General features: G+C 36.6%; 1 protein-coding gene across 9 annotated transcripts in view; it reads right to left on the bottom strand.

Moving 5' to 3' along the window:
- FRY (FRY microtubule binding protein) overlaps positions 1-20,154 on the bottom strand; it is a 208,021-nt gene that overhangs the window by 66,139 nt on the left and 121,728 nt on the right. For all 9 annotated transcript variants that reach the window (XM_054057215.1, XM_054057224.1, XM_054057233.1 and 6 more), the window contains 14 exons: positions 18,138-18,393; positions 16,857-17,039; positions 15,896-15,982; positions 13,956-14,215; positions 12,776-12,965; positions 11,939-12,063; positions 11,689-11,746; positions 8,556-8,647; positions 8,178-8,350; positions 6,070-6,230; positions 5,107-5,217; positions 2,958-3,112; positions 1,549-1,648; positions 1,056-1,227 (listed from right to left, as the gene is read on the bottom strand). In XM_054057215.1, coding sequence (XP_053913190.1) covers positions 1,056-1,227; positions 1,549-1,648; positions 2,958-3,112; positions 5,107-5,217; positions 6,070-6,230; positions 8,178-8,350; positions 8,556-8,647; positions 11,689-11,746; positions 11,939-12,063; positions 12,776-12,965; positions 13,956-14,215; positions 15,896-15,982; positions 16,857-17,039; positions 18,138-18,393 — 2,123 coding nt within the window. The remainder of the gene's footprint in view (positions 1-1,055; positions 1,228-1,548; positions 1,649-2,957; positions 3,113-5,106; positions 5,218-6,069; positions 6,231-8,177; positions 8,351-8,555; positions 8,648-11,688; positions 11,747-11,938; positions 12,064-12,775; positions 12,966-13,955; positions 14,216-15,895; positions 15,983-16,856; positions 17,040-18,137; positions 18,394-20,154) is intronic.

Here is a 20,154-nt window from a genome sequence, read left to right as displayed (position 1 = left end):
TCCTTTCTTTCCTCACTGCCTGTTTTTTAAAATCTTCAAGACATGTACTGTTCTCTCCTCTTATCACTCAAGATGCATACAAAGAAGCTCTGATTTGCACTGTGTATCTGAGTTTTTTTAAATGACATAGTCACCACAGCAACACAAATAGACGGTAACAGTAATAATGAGCAACATTTCATTTTTAGATAAATGAGCCATCAGAATTTCCCTGCACCAGTTACTTATAACTCATGGTCCCAGGCAGGAAGAAACGCATGATTTATTGTCCCTTTACCCTTCCTCCAGCCCCTATAGACTGAATAAAAATATCAGAAATTGTATTTAAGAGCCACTAAGAATTTCCACAACTACATTGTGTTATTTAAAATCTAGAGCAACACATTAGATGGATTAAACCAGACAGATAGGTCTCTAAACATAATTGTTCCCAGGAAGGGTCTCAGAGTAGGTATATTCTGGATCGTACACCTGCAGGTCTGATTCTTTAACATTTTTCTCATTAACACTGACAAAATGTATATCTGATAAAATTAAAATTATTCTAGGGACTAGCAGATGTGGCAAATAACAGACGGCAGAGATCACTCACTCAGAGTGATTTGAATCATTTGTAAAACCGGAAACACACAATCAACCTTCCCAAAGTTAAAGTCACATTTATATAAAATGAAGAATTCCATCCTCACAAGTATTATTTATATAAATGTATGTATAAGAAGAACCACTGTGCTTAACAAGAGAATCCATTATATCAGAGTTTGCCAGTGTCACTTTAACTTATCCAGGGCCCTTATAATTTCAAAGTTACCCTAAAATGACACATGTAGTACAGAATTCCCAATCAAGGTTTTTAAATAGCTATTCTGTACTTTGTTTAAGTACCTTAAGGAAATATATATTGCATTCCTAAATCTGATTTGACTTGAACCAGAATAAAACCAGGTCAAGCTAAATTTATAAACAGGACTGCTGTTCACAGGTGGAAATGTCTTAGCACTCTATCATTTGCACAAAAATATAAAGCAGATAATAAGTCAAATAGATATAGGTACCTGAAAAAAGTGGAAGGGTAAGTTCAGGATACATCCTTGCTAGTTCATATGAAAGAAGGGCAAGTGAGACACTGTAAAGAGGTGGCAACGGGCCATGTGTACCATACAAGATACTGCCTGGTCTTTGCTCAGCCACCTTTTTTGAATAAACAAAAAGCTTTGATTCAAGTATCTACAAAACAGAAGAATAAAATCAATGAGACAATAAAAATTAATTAATTTAGGAAATGTCAGCATTTCAAGCTTAGATATCAAAGAATCACCTATATGCTGGGAGTATACTCTCCAAATTTGAAAGACACCATAACTAATATTTTTCCACTAATTTTTATATAAATATTCCCACAAGTATTTATAGCTAAGACAAAAATAATTGTTTATTTTCAAAACAAAACTAAAAAGCAAATAAACAGTACTTTATAAGTTCACAAAACCCCTAAAGGTAGGAGGACAAATGCATTTAGTTGTTTTAAAAAAAGTAGCTGATACGTGCCTGCATAAGTTGCATGGAAATTTCATAGATCTCTCTGTTGGTGTCAGATGCCTTGAACAGCACCAAGTTTAAAAGTGTCACTATATCAAAAGGATAGTTCCTAGAAGAACAAACAGTACATTTTTGCGAATGTTTGTGAGGAATGCAGATTATATTCACTCTGATTTACTCAGTTATATAGTCGAAAGAGTATGTCATCTTTCTTTTCTCTGTTCTACCACCAGAATATGGGAAAGGGAGCTTTTATGAATACACGCTGCTTGATCAAAGGGCCATCTGGTGAACGGGAAGAAAGAAGGGATTATTTATAATTACCCTAGACTAATGCTTAGGAATGCACTGAGTCACCCACAGTGAGAAATGCAATACCTGTGTCTAAAACTGTCAATTCATTTTAATTTATAATATAAACTGTTAATAGAACAGGCCAAGACCCATGAGAGAAGATGGGCAGCACAAAAGTTTCCAGCAATGAAGTACTTCTTAAACTAAGTATCAACTAGACAGTCCCTTTGAGAAAAGGTGCTCTCTCTTACATGAACATTCCCAGATGTTAGACAGTTCTCTCAAAATTGTTTTCAAAGAGTAAACACAAGAGGCTGCTTTAAAAAGTCCACTATCTATAAGGTCAACATTAATTGTAAGAGTAAACACATTAAAGCGTGAGCCTAATGAGATAGCTTCTAGAAAAGCAATTGGCAAAAAAAATGGCAAAATATTTAGATTTTTACCAAATATGTTTCTGCTTTTTCTTGATGATTTGTAACTGCACTGAATTCAATTGTGAATCATCAATTTCTCATCCTAGATGTGAGTTACTGTGCTCCTGGAGGGCTGCAGAACGCCCATTTGCAAATCTTAGTGTTACAAAAATATAGCAAATATGCGTGATATGTGTGGTAACTGCAAATAGTAGCTGCAATGCACCCTCTACACCTGTCTGTATTTAAAAAAAAAATAAAAAAAGAAGTTAAGGGAAGAGGCTTCTTTCTTAGCATGAGCAGCAGTGATGATATCAGTCTACAGAAAAGGAACAGATAAACAAATCAAACGAAAGCTAGTTAGACAAAGAACAAAATAATTACTTTCAAGCTAACAGTATTTAAAATGTTTTTCCTTTTATAAAGTAAACAAAAAAAAATGCCAAATCTTTTTGTAACCAGATTTATGACCTATGTTGAAATTAAAGTGTTGCAGTTATTTTTATCTTCTTGAGCAAAACAGTATAAAAATGCCACAGATTTCAAATACAGACATAGTAAGAGCATCTTCTACTAAGCACTTCACTTTGTTCTCAGAATCATGGAAATACTGATACAGCCCTGAGAGCTGTTTGAGAGGATTCAACACAAACTGAACCTGCATTTTTCCTTAGATTTGAAATTGTAAATTAATAGATCAATTAATACCTGCTTCCACACACAGTTGCAATGGCTTTGAAACACCCAGAGGCAAGCTGGTATGATCCTGTATAACATCGATCTATAGCCCAGTTGAAGAGATTGATTTGATCAGGATTCAGTTCTAGCAACAGAACGACAACTTCACAACCAAGCTGATGAACCTGAGCAAATAAATACACATCAAAATATAAATGGTTCATTCTCTACAATTCTTACAGTGACATATGCAAAACAAGGAGAAAGTGCAGGATTCAAAATAAGTAAAAAGAAATTTGAAAATTTATGATAGATTTATTTTAGGGATAGGAGAGTCAAAATGTGACTCAGATTTCAACACTCCTTACTTGAAGGAAAATTGTATGTACAAAGACTACATAAATAAAAGAGATTTTTGAAGGTTTCCAAAATTAAGCATGGAAAAAAGCCGAATCTTTGGAACATCTAACACTTGATAGGTGTTCTGTGGCCACTTTCATTCATATTGGTTAACTAATATGTTAAATGTTCGTTTCCTACTTTGTGTGAGTTTCATGATGTGACACACTTTCATGTTTATCCTTCTTTTTACTAACACAGAAGCAAGGCAGACAAGAAAAATACCTTTCCAAGCCTGAGGCTATGAAAACTTCTATGTTTAATCCAAGTACATCAAGCAATCGAACAACTCTCCCTACAGACTTTGTATCACTTAATCCTAGTACCATAAGTGCTACAACTAAGGCTTGGATTGTACCTTTATGATCCTTCAGTAGAGGATAGCGCTGGAACAAGAAATACTAATGCCTATTCATATTCTGTCACCAAGTGTAGGTAACTACTTGTAGAGACTGCAAATGATCTTTAATGGACCAGGTAGGATCCTTCTCATCTAAATCTGAACTAGTTGTGTAGGCACTGCAGTTTAGTTACAGTCCTTCATTACAACGATTAATTATGAATTATAGCGATTACCTTAGGGGAAACAAATTTCACCTATCATATGCAAATTTTTCATTTTAAGGGGCAAAGTTAAAAAAAGGTAATTTTTGTCCCCAGTTGCTTTATGAGTGGTATATGCTAATGATCAGTTAGACATGGTGATATAATATTTGTTGATGATAATGTAAACATGTCAGGAGCAAAAGTGTATCTTTCCCTCTCTCTTGTTCCATATGTTTCCTTCCCGCATCCATAAAAATTTCAATTGTATATATTACTGATACATATCTTTATAGCTCATCCCTACCAATGTTAAAAAATCCTATGTAATTTCTGGAAGATTTTCTCTGTAGCTATGCCTTCTTTCTTCTAGTTTGTCATACCATTTTCTTCCTAATCGATTACCATTTCTACAGCATGTATCCTCTAACTGCTCCGCAAGCCTTTAGGCTTTGCTCTCTGCATGGTTTTCAGCAATCACAGTCACGTGTGCTGATACGAGACTTCTAAGACGAACAGCAGGTCAAAGTGCAAGATAACCCAAAGGGAAAGACCATTGTTCTCTCTCTCCACTTGATGTAAATCACCGATCTACTCCTCCTTCATCAAAGAGAGTCCAATTAGGTATAAATACAGAAATATGACTGTGTAGTTACAAAGTCAAAACCCATCTTCACAGAAAAGAAGGAGAAAATGGCAAGAATAATTTATAATATGTTTGGTAGAAAGAAAAAAGAATTCTTTATTTCCTCTCCTGAATCATTTATCCTCTTGACCCCTTTGGAAGATCTTCCCACCCACTTGCACCCAGATTTATTTCACCAGCCTCTATATTGCCATGCAGGAAGAGATTTTACATTCTTATTCCACAGAGATTTGAAGCAGGGTGTGGAAGTACTCCAAACAGATCTACAAATATTTTTGAGCTTGTGGAACATTTAACTTTTCTTTATCAGCAGATGAAAAACCTACATTTCTGTTGCAAGCAGCACTGAACCATAAGGCAATTTTTTAGCCTACTATTTACCTACATTGTTTTTTCAGGAATAGTAATTATTTTACTGTTTAAATACTTTAAAATTAATTACACTTTTGTATTAGAACCTTGCGTAAAATGATTGTTTCCTGCACAAAACAGAATGCATACAGTCTTAGTTCTTACAGTCACACAACTCTTTACTCGCCCAGTACAGAGATTAAAATTATTCATTGGTGTTGCATTTTGGTGAGTACTTACACGTAAATCTTGACAAGCCAGAATGTTATCAAGCCATTTGTAGAGATATCCATCAGGTGAAAGACCAACATTATCAAATACAGGTCCACAGCAGAGCACAGCTGACATGGCCTAAAAACACAAGGACCTTTAGTCACACAAAGAAGTAACACGAATGAACTACTCAGAGTGGTCTGAGCCCAGGTCCAGGCCAACGGGACTGTCACTTGTTTTTATTTTTGAGGCAACTATGGTGAAAATGGTAATTGCTGATTTTGCTAGAATTCCTAATTATGTTGCTAGAGATGCTACTGGATTTCAAGATAATGCTGAGTTTAAGCATTTTGGCAGGAACATTACAGCCCACTTTCCTCATTCTTCAAGATACATTTTGGCATTTTACCCAGTCTTTACAAATCAAGCTACAAAATCAGTTAAAATAACCAGATTTTTTAATTGTATTTTTCTTCAAAAATTAAAATAGTTATATATCTAGTGATGCAGCTTATATAAGTACATAAGCTACTATTTTCTCAGCTTACTTATGCGGGTGAGTTGCAATGGGTTTTACTGCAGAAGTATTTCATTATCACTGACCATGTCTCCAGGCAAGCATGGGGGACAGTCCTGAGATGTGCATGTGATACTGAGTTGGTTTTTTTTTTTATATTTATATAAATATATTTAATTTCAGAGTCTAATATCCTCTCACTGAATCTGATAACCTGTTAATGAACAGCTATGTAAAACGTTAAAATGCATTCTGGTTTTGAAAATAATTAGCCTTGAAAAGTGTCTACAAAGAAAAAATGCACAACTTCAGTGGCTCTTCCTGCTATACTCAATGATACCACTGTACATATACAAGTTTGCATCAGTATGCCGATTCAAATTTCTGTGAAATAAAAGGAAATAAAACTCACAATTACTTATATTTTGACTGGAAACCCGTTATTACTGATTTTGACAGTAAAACTTTAATACCTTTAATGCACAATACTGGTATCTTGTAATTTGATGATTTCTATCGCTGTAACGGTCCAAAGGTGTGAACATAATACTGAAAGGTCCTGCCCACTGGCTGAATAAGATGAACAGGTGATGCCTCAAGCTCTGCTGAGGGAAGAGAAATCTCCTGTGGTGAACTAAGTGAAAAGAAATAGAAACAGTTGTTAAATACAGGTTCATGTGGCTGAAATGATAACATGAATTTCAAATTTCTACAGAGATTTTCTTAAGTGTTCAATATAGGATTCCTCCAAAGTATCTAAGCTCCTTTTAAAGATTTAATGTAGTGACTAAGATGCATATTATTCCTAAGAACCTTCAGCTCTGAATAAATGTGTATTTACAGAATGCGTACAAGTACTGATTTCAGAAACAGCAAGCAAGAAATTAATTATAGAATCAGGCTTGTCACTATCTCTTGCATTCCTTTAATGGTAAATATTTACTTGTTTTTTCCAATACTTTAAATGCAAGCCCAAACAATGTGTCTTATTCTAATATAGTAATAGGTAGAGAAAAGAAATAAAAGAAAGCTGGCGCCTGCTTTTTTATGCCAAAGATGTGGTATATTTTCTGAACAGCTACATTACCTGAACGAACAAAAAATATCTATGAATTCTTAACCACGTTGAGAAAAAAAAAGAGAAATCTTTTAAACAATAGTTTTAAATCCCAAAAGCAAACATGATGGCAGAGGTGGTGTTACGTTTATTAGAAGACTGGCAAACTGCTACTGGCCAATTACTTTTCATCTATAAACTGTGCTGGAAGCCAACAAAGTCTAACTAGACAATAGTAATGCAAATCAATATGAACAGTGGTTAAAGATGATAGATGTTGACACAATAAACATTTGTTTGATACAAGTTAAATGTTATGGCTTAGTTATTGATATATTTTAAAGTTGTCTTGTTAGCAGAGAATGTATCTCTATAGAACTGTACATTGAATTATTGAAATGCAGCAGTTATTCTTGCATTTTCTAAAAACATGCAACATGGCTTCTTCATTCATACAACACAGAGTCCTTTGTCATGTGCGTTGTAGAATATGAGAATAAATGCAAAGAGGAAGGCTTTTGCAAATACTCCTGGAAAATTAACTACTAAAGAAATTCTATATTGTTAATGAACACCATTCAGAAAAGGAATAAAGGAAAGGAATACAGCGTTTTGTTTGTAAACAGCAGCTAAGAACTTGAAACCACTCAGTTTGAAGGAAATTTTTAACTGTCTTAAATGAGAACAGCAGGGACGCCACTTTTTCCTTTTGTTCTAACTATTATATACTTTTGATGTATTTTACATCCGAAAACAACTATAGAACTTCGACAAAATTTGCACACTGTGTGCAACATGAACACGTTTGTTCATTATTTATTCCCTTGCTGTACTCTTTTTAATTCCTTCTTATTTGTTGCTACCAGTGCTGTGATGTCCTGTCATAAATGATCTGGAGCCAGCAGATTTACACAGATGGACTAATCTCCAGACTTTATCTTCCAGTACTTACACAGACTTTAAAGCAGACTTTTTTTTTTTTTTTTTTTTTTTTTTGCAAATGGAGTTACATTACATTTCTGATCTTGCAATATACAAAAAGCATGAAATCAACTGAAGAAATCTTTGCTGTACACTGGAGTCAGGTAACATTGGATACAGTCTTAACACCTCAGACAAGTGTTTCGCTACATTTTACATTGCACGTTTTCTGCACCTACCTATATTTTTCAAGGCCCCTCTGAGTTTGTGAAGGGTCTGGCAATAAAGTCAAAGGAAAGCAAACAAGGCCTTACATCAAAGAAATCTAGAGCCCCTAAAGGTCACAGACAATTTCTTTGCTAGGCTTTTAAAAAGATGATTCTTATATATGAATACTACAAGCTTCAGCAAGCTTTACTGCTATTTTATTTGAATCTTAATAGACTTTTGAACACATTTTTGTCCACGTTCCTCTTTACATTCATTATATGACAATTTACAAGCAGTGAAAAAAGCACAGAAAAAAAAGAAATAAAAAATTACTTTCCCAATACATATGTCAAATGCAATTGCATAGTATGTTAAGATAATTTAGCACCGTACCTGGAACACACTGAATCAAGTTGGCAATCATTGCACTGAAATGTGCTCTCATATCCTTAAGGATTTCGACTTCTTTATCATTTTCAGCCTCCAGAAGCATGCGAGTCAGATCAACGTACTCTAAAAACAAGGCTCCAAGGGCTAATGTATCTCTTTCTAAGGCACCATTTGTACTAGCATAAAGGAAAGTTATATGTTAATATAGAGTAACAGTGTGGCTATACTACAACTTTCTGAAGACATACATAAAAATCTCTCCATATCTGATAAAAATATCTCCATATTCTTTAAAGAACATACCAACATAAACTCAAGTGTTGTAAATACTGCAAATTATTTCACTTAAAGATCAGTATTTGTGATGAGCGGCAGTCCTACCTGTCACTTATAACACCAGCATCAGCAAGTAGCTCAAAAATTCGCAGTAACTGTAGTCTTAGTAGATCTCGGCGTTCTCGACGTTTCTTGTTCTTGGAATTTTTTTAAAAAAGCAAACATTTTTATATGCATAGGTGCATACATTAAAAACTAGTAACTTCAGAAATGTCAGCACAATAGTGAGATGTAAGAATACCAGTTCAAGCATTTTCTTCTAAAGAAACTTGACTGCTTTGGGCTATTTTATCATAACACTGTGCTTATAGTCAACACAGAACTAAATATGATCAAATGTTTGTCTTTGTAACTATTCTTGAACAAACTGTAACAGCTACCATAGTTCTCAGTGAAAATGTGGAAAAGAAATAATGAAATACTGGCTAAAAATTAATTAATATTTGAGGTTCCTGTGCCAATAAAACATGCTACGTTCAGGTAGCAGGGATATTTATGTTAGTTAGCAACATCTAGTTTGGGTGCTGAAAGCATTGTGAAGTGCAGAACAGATATCCAGACTCCAGGAAAGTATTTTAGAGATTAGCTACTCTTGAACATGCTAATGCTGCAGGTACACGATCACCCAATAGTCAAGTTAGCTCCTAGCAGACATGGCTCTAGTACACTCTTGGACGTGTTGACTGCAGTGGTTGTATACTCAGCTAACATACTCCTTTGGTTGAATAGGACTGCACTGTTAACTGGTTCATTGTATCTCATTGTCTTCTAGAAAGCTGCCCTTTCTGTCTTCTATCTTGCCTTGAACGATGTGAATACAACAAAGCCTATTCTTTGCTGAACGGCTAAATTGACTTGTTTCTTAGTGTCCTGCATCTCCACTAAGTAAAAAATCTGAGAAGGTCAAAAAGCTGCTAGTACACTCAGAGAAGTTTGCTGCCAGAACTAAAAAAGCTTAGAGAAAGCTCAGATTTTCCTCTTCAGAAGAAGAACTGCAACAGTATCAGAAGCAATCTGGCAATGTCCGTGCCAGCGCCCACACGGTGGATCTTGTGTAATGTCCACTTTGGTTTGCCCCCGTAGTTCTTGGCTGTGCTGATAACTCTCTTTGTAGTCATAACATATGTCAGCTCAAGGGCGTTGTTTCTGATGTGTTGGACACCTGCTTGCTGACATGGAGACATGCCATGTTCTCTAAAGCTATTTGACCCGTACCAGTCACTTCTAGGTGTAGTGGTGGTGCTGCTTGCAGGAAGGTGGCACAGTTCTTCGTATCAGGAGCAACAGAGGAATTAAATAACATTGCAGTCTCTTGTTCTTTATTCCACTACTGACACTTCCATGTGCTAAATTTGCTCTTACAGCACACTGCAAACTTCTGCATTCTAGTGATTCCTAAGTGTAGACTGAATACGCATGTCTCCAGAAAAGGCTTTTAAAGCCTAAGTTGTCTTCAGTGGTGCACAGGCAGAAATACAGAAGCAAGTGGTTGCACTAATGTGTATTAATCCACTTCTGCCCAGTACCAAAACAAGTAACCTTCAAATAAAAGGCTTCATAGGGACTGAAGGCACACAAGTCAATTAAGGTGTGAAGCAACACAAAGTGGAAATGGTAGTGGATGTTTGCCAGACAAAGAATTATTAAGAATCATCCACATAAAACTTAACATGAATGAAACACCTGGCAAGTAAATTAATTTTTGTTTATTTCCTAATTGAGCATAGCTGAGAGCCTCTGTCCACCTATTAATTATTTAACTTCCTCCTGACCACCATTCTCTGCATGTCTTCTGCACCAAAGACTATGACTAGGGAGACAGGGAGAGCACACCAGTCACTATGACGATATCTGATTGAAACTGCTGTGGAGGACAGAGTAGGAAATACACAGTTTGAAACTGGCTGAGAAACAGATAAACAAGCCTGTGTAGAGGACAGGATTAACATAACAACATTGTTTTCTGCATGCAGACGTGTAGACTTCTCAGTAGTGTCACATGAACACAATGGATGCGCCTACACTGGTAAACAGAGACAGAGACTGTCCATGGCCCTGAAGTCACAGCATAGGCTGCCTAATATTTACACTGCTCCAGAAGACCTCAAAAATGCTGTCAAATGTTGCCTAGTGGGATTCATGCAACACATCTCTGGCCCAAGGCATTATCACTGAGTGTTTTATCACAAACTGCCTGCTCCAGCCTGAGGGCTGTGCTGCAGTCACAGCACCGGGTTCACAACTTGGTCCATAGGCTGCTGCATGCAGAGAGGAAGGAGATGAGGAGAAGCACATCAGAGCAAAAGCAGCTGGGGTAGTTTGGAGGACTGTGTCTGGCGGCTTGGTGCCTGCTGGGTCTTGTGCCTGGGAATGAGCTACCTCCAGAGTAATCTCAGATTTCTGACTTGGAGCCAGCTGGAATAGTCCAGAACTGAGCCAGGGAAGGTAAATTCAGAAGAATGGCAACTCGAGTCCAGTACTGAAGCCGTCCCCACAGCTTTAGTCATTTAGCCACACACTTCCTATGACTAAACTACTTACTGAGGCTACAGAGGCTGTCAGCACAGGTTTCTAAGAACAGTTTAGACAACATCTGTCAAGAACGATACAAGACCAGTTCATCCTCCCTTGGATGGATTGGATGATCTGTTGGGATCCCTTCTAGCATTGCTTTCTATTATAACAAAAGAGAGTACTAAAATGAAGGTGAAGTCACGGATGAATATCAGTTAGCCTGTTGTATTTAGAATGAAAAAATGTAGTCAATAAAAAATTGAAATAGGTGACCCTGCCTACCCTGCAAATAAAAAGCACATCTGAACTCTGCTGCGAAATGTGCTTGCACTCTAGCTATGTTACAAGGTATTTCTTCCAGATACCGCAAGTGGATTTCCAATATATTTCAGTTTCATATGAGGAGATTCCATATTTGACTGGAAATTTATCCTAAAAATGGATTTCTATATTGCACATTTTGTTTCACTGGTAGAATTAATATGAAACTAGGTTTTAATGGAATTATTTTATGTTCTTATACACAACTAGTAAAATTCTTGCTGCACACAGTACTTATCCTGTTACTCACTACAAAAGAATATCCTTGTATTTCAAAGAGGTGGCATTACTACTTTTAAGTTAATTTTGCACAATAAACAAACATTTAATTTCTGCAACTAACCTCTGGTCTTCTTTCAAGGGCTTCTTTCATGAGTGGGTGAAGTTCTTCTACTAATTCCCTAAATTTAAAAAAAAATAAAAATCTTTGTAAGCAAAATCTAGTCCTCTCTGAAAAGTATCAGCATTTTATTCAATGTATAAAAAAAAATGTCTTAAGTGCAAATAAAAATTTGAGTATATTTAAATTACAACAAAAATAATGCATTTGGACCAGAGGCAAAAAAATGACAATGTGATAACTGGGGAAGTACCTGAAAACAAGGGAGTTTGTTCTTCCAAATCCTAATACAAGTGATTCTGTTATTTCTATGCTTTCAAGTCTCATCAAAGGCACTAGCTGCTTTAGTAAGACTCCAACAGATGGAGTTCCAATAGCCTAAAATATATAAAGAAATTATTGACATGTAATTGTTAGGATTACCAATATTAAGTTAACACAATTTATTTTTTACAAAAGTACATTGTCCAAGAATCAACATATATTTTAAAACTGTGCTGAAATGGTTCTTACTATTATGCATATCAATACACCAGTCTGCTACATCGCTATCATCTCAATAAGGCCTAACAAATAAATACATCTGGGAAATATCTGGTTTCATTCAGACTATCATAATTTATTTAATTTGTTGTTTCATAAAAACACTCTAGTAATTGCATTTGTGGACCTAACGCTCCTCTCAGTTTGTCACTACTTGAAATTGTATTTCATATAATACTCCTTCATGTCCAACAGGCATGTAACGTTTATTCAGAAATCTGCCTTATTGCTTAATAATTTTCTTAAATTTTCAAATTGGACTGCTCTACAAGGAAACACAGGGGATGATAAACTAAAGTTAACTTCAACACAAATATCCAGAACTTGTGTATTTTGAAAATGCCATGGCTTTTGCCTAATATTTATTGACACATCATGTCAATACAGATTATACAGATGTTTTAATTGTTAATTATGTGCCTCAAGCAGTTTGTGAATATCAAGATATTCTTCTAACTGAAATATTTTCATCTGCAGATGATTTTGCATGCAGATGCAGTTTAAAACTCTCCTAATTGAATAATTTGTTAGAAACAGGATGCATCACCTTATTATCGTAGTTCACTGTTCCATCAGGAGTGGTAGCCATGATCTCTGGTGTTGAAGCACGCAAGTGTCCTGGACTCATAATACTGGGCTTTGCTACTCCAAAACAGAGAATAAGATAGTTTCTCCACAAAGTAACATAGTTGTCTGCACTGCTTGCTGTACTTGTTTTCTTTGCATTAACAGGAATACTGGAATTGAAAAAGAAATTAGCATCATTAAAATGATTTCCCAGTCTTAATTAAACAGTATTTTAATATTTTTAAAAGGCAATAAAACATGCTACGTATCCACCAGCAGACATCTTGTAAATCAAAGTCTCCCACAAGGACAAGGGCTATCGATTGTAAGACTTCTCCCAGTTGCTTATAGAATAACTCATCAGCCTTCTCATCCTGGCTGGGTGGTCTATATCAGACTCCCACCACAGTGTCTGCCTTATTAGGTGAACTTCTGATTTTCACCCATAGACAATCAACCCTATCATCACTATCACTGAGTTCAAGGCTATCAAAACTCTTTCTGACATAGAGGGCTACCCACCGCCTCTCCTTCCTCGCCTGTCCCACCTGAAGAGTCTGTCACCTTCCATAGTAGCACTCCAGTTATGTGAGTCATCCCACCATGTTTCTGTAAGAGCAATTACATCATAGTCCTCCTGCTTTACAATAACTTCTGACTCCTCTTGTTTATTGGCCATGCTGCACACATTGGTGTAAGTGCACTTCAGTTGGGCTGTTGATCCCACTACACTCCTAAGACGAACAGTCTTAATTCCTAAGCAACTACTCACTGAATTATCTAACCCTTCCATGGAGCCATGTGAAGTGCTATTTCTCACTTCCTGTGAGGTGGTAGACCAAGGGTCCTTGCCAGCACGCCATCCCTCAGAAACTGGAATGCCATTCCAAGGCTTTTTTCGATCAAGCCTGGTTATGTCCCCCTTCCCCTTCACATCTACTATAAACACTCAACATGACATGATGCATGGGAAAAAAACTGAATGAAGGTAGAAGACTAGAGTTTTCCACCTTACAAGTTGCAATTATGAAACTCAAAACTGAATGTCCAGGTAGCGCTTTGCAGGACTTACAGACTGATACTGAAATGAGACTTGAAAGCCCTTGTATTAAAATCACGCAACCTGTAAAAATGAAAGTTAAATGCAGATTGCCACTTACTTTGGATCCACAAGAGGCATTATCAGCTGCAGCCTCGTGAAAGCATATGGCCAAGCATAGCTGAGAGCTGTAGGACAATGTTTTGGTAAATTCTCCTGCCTAAGAAAACTGAAGAGGCAAAGAACCCATGGGTCTTTAACGGACTGTGCAAATATCCAGACATGGGAAGGACTTTTCACATCATAATGGCTATTTACTAGGACAGCATTCCACTCCACCAGCCACTGCAAATCCACGCTGTGTGTTAATGGGATTGTTGTCTACGGAGAGAAAAGATAAAATATCATAGTGACAGTAATTTAGTCCCTGCCATGTTCCTCCTCAGTACTTGTCTTTATTTTCAAGCTCCGCGGCCAACTTCTGTTGGGTATTTTAGACCAATGCTTCCCATCCTACTGCCCTTTAACTCAATAAGAGCTTTTCATACATGCCGAGAAGAGCTACCTCATAATTTCCCCTTTAGTTCCTCCTTAAAGCTCCCATTTACTGTGATAGGCATAATAACTTGCCCTTAAACTCTATGATAACTAATGATTATGCTGACCAATATAATATCATTGTTACTTTCTATTCCCCTTGCTGCTGCAGTTATTCATTGTCTCTTGTACGATGCTGCAGTCTGCAATTGGTAATAGACAGTCCTCATGTTCATTGAACACCCAGACAGAGCCTTAGGCCATGATTAAGACTCTTACATGCTATGACAGTATGATAAATACCAAGCTATTAATAAATATTCTTCAGAATTCATCAGGGCATTTGAATGTGTAACAAATTAAGAGGCCAAAGCAGGCATTTAAACACTTTTAACCCACTTTGAATCTTGCTACCTTCATTGTTAAGTAGAGTTCTTGTATCAATAAACCACTTTTCTACCATAATTTAAATTTTGTCTTAAAAAAACTCAAATCATATAGACTTCAGATAAAACGTAGCAGTTGACTGCATTCTGCATTCACTGCTATGGAAGTAATCACTCACTAAAATATCACTCCCTGCTGTACTTCTCAGAAACCAGGTACATAGACAACACATTTGCTTTGCTATATTATTAATGCATAGAATTAAAGCACGAAATCCAAACCTTCATCCATAGACACTACAACACCTAAACCCAGGTGCCATTATTTCAGCTGAATTCCCTGATTCCTGGGTTACAAAGTCAGAATGTCTCTTGCTTGCTCTGTTTCTGATCCCTCAGCTTTCCTGTTTTCAGCCACACAGTGGCCCGACTTCACCATCAGTTTGCTATCTCCTTCCTCCCCTAGGAAAGGGCATCCACGTGGCAAAGACTAATTGTTGCTTTGAAAACAGGCTGAAAAGTGCCCAAAACTGATAGCTTCTGCTCTCTGGACAAAGGAACACATCTCTAAGACAGTATGCAAAACAAATCGCCCTATGTATCAGTTCCTCTGCTGATACTTTTCATCCAAAGTGCCTACTGCATCTTTGCTTCCTCTGGTGGCATGTTAGATGCTTCAGGCCCATGAGGGAATGAAAGCAGAGATCCACCCCAGCTGCGAATTACTCTAGAGTCTTGGCTTAGGCAGGACCACTTCTGAGCATACAAGTGAACTAAAGCTCATCCCCTTTTGTGACAGATGATAGCAGTGACTAACTTCCAAGCACCCCAAGTATCGGGGTGGTCCTAGCAATAAGACTTCCTCAGCAGTTCTGTTAGATGCAGGTCATGGGTTCAGAAACTATGTAGTTTGGGTTATAAACTCTGTTATATGTTTTTTTCTATATGTAGTACCTTCTATATGCATAGCATGGCTATTTTCATGGAGCATATTGTCTGGTATCTTGTAGAGCCTTGGAGCTCTTAGGCAGATTCATAAAGCCTTAAAGCTATATGACTTCTTCAATATTTTATGTCTGATATTTGTTATGTCCATGCGCTATGAAAACACTAGCAGCAACAATAAAGTAATACTTACTGAATCTGAAACAGCGACATGAATGAAACTCTCAAGAATAGAAGAACTCAACTGATCCATGACATCGATCATAGGCCTGTCATCATCCTGCATAACACAGAGAAAACAAGTTAACTGCTTTCCTGACTGAATTATTTCCCTTCTTATTTTGCTGTTACATGAACTAGAACAACCTAATCATTATGAGATGAATCTAAAATGGCTAAAAAACCTCATTGGTGCATTTTGTCTTTTTCATATTAACCTAGGAACCTAGTCCAGGCTGTGTTTTGAAATGAAGTTGATTTGTGGCAATAGCTCACTGCTTACTGAACAAAAGCACATATCAGAAAACCCCAAACGACTTCGGATAGCTGGTATCAAAAGACTGAAAAATTAGCTTACTGTTTATTAAAGCATTCCTTTGCCATGAACACACATATTTGTGTTCTCAGGCATTTAGATGGCTCACTGAGCTGTGACCGCCAACGCACAACATGACTCTCCATATTTCTATATCCATAAAAAAGAGGTCTTTACTATACAAGGAAAATGTATGCGAATAATCTTAAATGTGTCTTATGCTGTGTTGTTTTACAAAATGGTATGCTACAGGAATGAGCTTCACTTCCAATACAAATTTATAATCCTGACAATACAAAAATGATCTATGTAGTAAAAAAAGCTTTTACAGTGTCTTTTGCATTCACACCATGCCAAGAGAAAATATTAAGTTGCTCTACATGTTTCCCTTCAAATTCCTGTACACGGCACATGTTACTAACATTACATTGTCGAGTAGACAGAAAGGTTCGCAGTGTTAAGGCAAAAAGAAGATGTAAGCTCAAACCAAATGCTTTTACATAAACTAAGTGCACACCTACTACACTGCAACAATTATGTTAACAGCAACTGTAATAGCAGGTTTAAGCTTTATCTTTGGAAAATTTTGATTGAAAGTTCCAGAAAAGGAAAATCATACCTCCGCTTGGCCCAGGGCCAGGAATAAAGCACGGATCTCTCTGAGAATCAGAACAGCTAGTTTACGTGTAGCAACCTGGAAACTACACAGCAGAACAAGTGCAAATCCTTCAACTGCGTGTAGTACATTAGAATAGGGGCTTCTTTCAGACTGTATTCTGTGGCTGGATCCATTTGGTATCAACTGTAGAACAGTGCAAAGGAAGAAAATGAAGTGATGTGTTTGAAAACCAGGTCTCCAAGAAACATTCTATGTAATAAGGATATATAAAGAAACAAATGCTGAGGTCATGTAAATGCCAAAGTAGGGGACTGATAGCATTCCCTCAAACAACCAAGTGTTTTTGCTTTAAGTTACCTTCTTCCACAAAACCAATATATGAGCAGGGTCCTTTAGCCAAACCCCTCCTTCTAGTTTGCAATACAACTACCTGCTTTGTTCCATCCTCCACTGAAAAAAGAAATGGGCAAATCAGACTGTGAAAACGTCACGTTTTTTCTACTCCAGATAGCAGGTTTCTCTCTGATCTTGTAGCAGAAAACACCTTATCCTGTGGCCTCTAGAACCTCAGCCCATCAGTAAAGTGTAACAATACTTACCAAAAAATACGTGAAGCTTTCCGTTTTATACATTTTTATAATATTACATTACCCACTAGCTAATGGTCCTCTGCGATACAGAGCAAACTTCATGCTTGCCCAAAAGAAAAAAATTTCTAATGTGATTGGATAAGGAGATAAGAAGCCTGAAAATCATCTCTCATAGTGAAATTATCTGTGGGACAGTGCAGAAGGGAGGAACACAAGCAAAGCCGCTCAGCTCCCAGGAATGTTTGTAACACATGGAGACAGCAGGCTGCAGAAACAACAAGGTTCACTGATGTTTTTGAATCAACTAAATGAAATGGCTACAGGAAGGGGGAGATTCACATCACTCTTCTCAGCATTCCTGTTAGCATTATCAATCAGTTTCAGTCCTGGGAAAATGTCCTTCTGCCACGTGTACATACACACATTTCATTTTATGTGCTTTTGTTGATGTGCATGTTTCAGTTTGACATGCATTCTCTTAGCTTGCTCAACCACAGTAACATCTGCTGTGTTACTCATGGACATAGTTGTCCTCAAAAGACAGCTGAACTAATTACTTTAAAAAACCTTATGCAGTGAATTTTTCTCAGGTGAGTAAATACAAAATATATAAACCACAGCAATATCAAGGAACATAATTTCTCCCTTCAATCAGTATAAATGTTAGGACACAGATCTCTTGATTTCATACCTCTGTAGATCTGGTTTTCGCCTGTTCAGAAGCTTTTCCTGGAGTATGTATTACAAGCTTCCACTGTGTAAGCAACTGCAGAAGTAATTTCAATGAAGTATCAAGAAGGGTATGATGCATATCATTTACTTCACGTAGCAGAAAATTAGTAAAACCAAAGAGTACATCCTCCCGCCAGTCAACAAAGTCAACAAGTAGACCCTGAAGAGAATTCTGTGCAATGTGTCGAAGTTCATCATCCATATGGATAGACAGCCTGTAAGTAGAAGTAAATGTCAGGTAATAACAATCTAAGGACTGTTTATTGTGGCAAGAAGCCACAGCAACTTAACAGTTTCTCAGCAACTTAACAGTGACAGAAAATACCCAGTGACAATGTAAATTTCATTGACACTATCAGTGTTTCATTATTACTGACCACAACTAACATCTTTAACCTATCTTTGTCCTGTAATTATTGCTACAACAGCACCTGAACATATTCATAGATCCAAAAGAAGCCTTTTTGCCACTAAAAGACAGTATCTTTAAAATACATGATTTGGCAACTTTGCTGTCTCCCCAAACCAAGTATACTTATTGATTGACTCACTTATAAATTAACTCCTATTTAGTTATGATAACAAAAGATTAACACATAATTTCACAATTTACATTTTTATTTGTTTACTTTTAATATAAAAACAAAATAATCACACCATTTCAGCTGCCTAACGAAATGAATCTTCAGCCAAGAAGCAAATCACAATTATTGAAAGTAAATCTTTAAAAGCAATGAAGAGAAGCATTTGAATTCAAAAATGCTTCATGTTTTAAACATCTTAGGATATGGAAATGGGAAACCAGCCTCAGGACTCTTCATACTTTTAAAAACACATCAGAAACCCCCAAAGTCCTGAAAGATAGAGCAATTGTAGATTGTATTTAAAATTTTATTTCTTTCTTTATTTGCATTGTCCTGAAGTTCTTTTCAACAGAAAAATTCTATGTACTTTCTTTTGACGCAGAAATTATCAAACCCTTTCTGTGTTGGTAGCTTGGCAGAATAAAGTAAGTTTAGATTGGTATTATCTGCAGGTTTTGGTTCATTGCCTTTATGATGTATTTTGTTTTCATTACCCATGAGACTGTAATTTTCTGTAGTGTGTTAGAAGCAATTTTCAAAGTATTTTATCTACATTTAATCTACATAGTTGAAAACAAGTATGCATTACAAACAAATGGATGGAAAGCTAGGAAAAAAAACCCAAACCAGCCAAATGGAGTGGAACCAAATTCCATTCACTTGGAAGTGTCTGATGAGATGTGGCTCATAAAAAATTTGGTTCATTATAGCTGCCTAATTGGGAGGCAAGGGACATTTCAGTTAAGTCAAAGGAAAGCGACTGCCAAGAAACTTCACCCCTGGTGAATATGACTCCAAAAATAACTGCTATGCTTCAACTACCATGTGACTTTCTATATAAATTTGATAACACAGTATTTTGTTGTGCTAAGAAAGGACAATTTTTGTCTCCTCTTTGGAACACCAGAAGCAGATAAACAAGCAAAAACCCCTGAGACTACGATTAAGTCATCCATGAAATGACCTCCACAATGACAAAAAGTAATAACAGAAAAGAGGACACAAAAGACATACATCTCTTAGCACAAGTTACCATGCAACAGCATTATCAAATGACACAAAACTCAAATTTAGTGTAAGAACGCATCTGTGTATCACCAGTATATGACAAGCAGCTTGAGGTGGCAATGAAATGTTAATTTGTTTGTTTGCACTTGCGTCAGTTAAATTTAAAGTCCTACTCGGGAATTTTTAATGAATGGGTTCAGCGGACAGTGAAAAGGCAAAAGATACAGTATACACTTGATGTCTGCCTTAAGGCTTGTAATTTGAATACAGCTGTCCTGGAAGAAAGTCTAGCTGCTGAGTTACAGAGTCCTGGAAAAAGCCAAAAGACACATCTGTCATGAGGATTAAAAATTCGAACCAAACTGTGAATAAAAGAAACAATTA

Source organism: Cuculus canorus, chromosome 1, assembly GCF_017976375.1.
Source record: "Cuculus canorus isolate bCucCan1 chromosome 1, bCucCan1.pri, whole genome shotgun sequence".
NCBI lineage: Eukaryota > Metazoa > Chordata > Aves > Cuculiformes > Cuculidae > Cuculus > Cuculus canorus.
The sequence above is the reverse complement of the archived record's forward strand: the minus strand, read 5'-3'. Positions and strand labels throughout refer to the sequence as shown.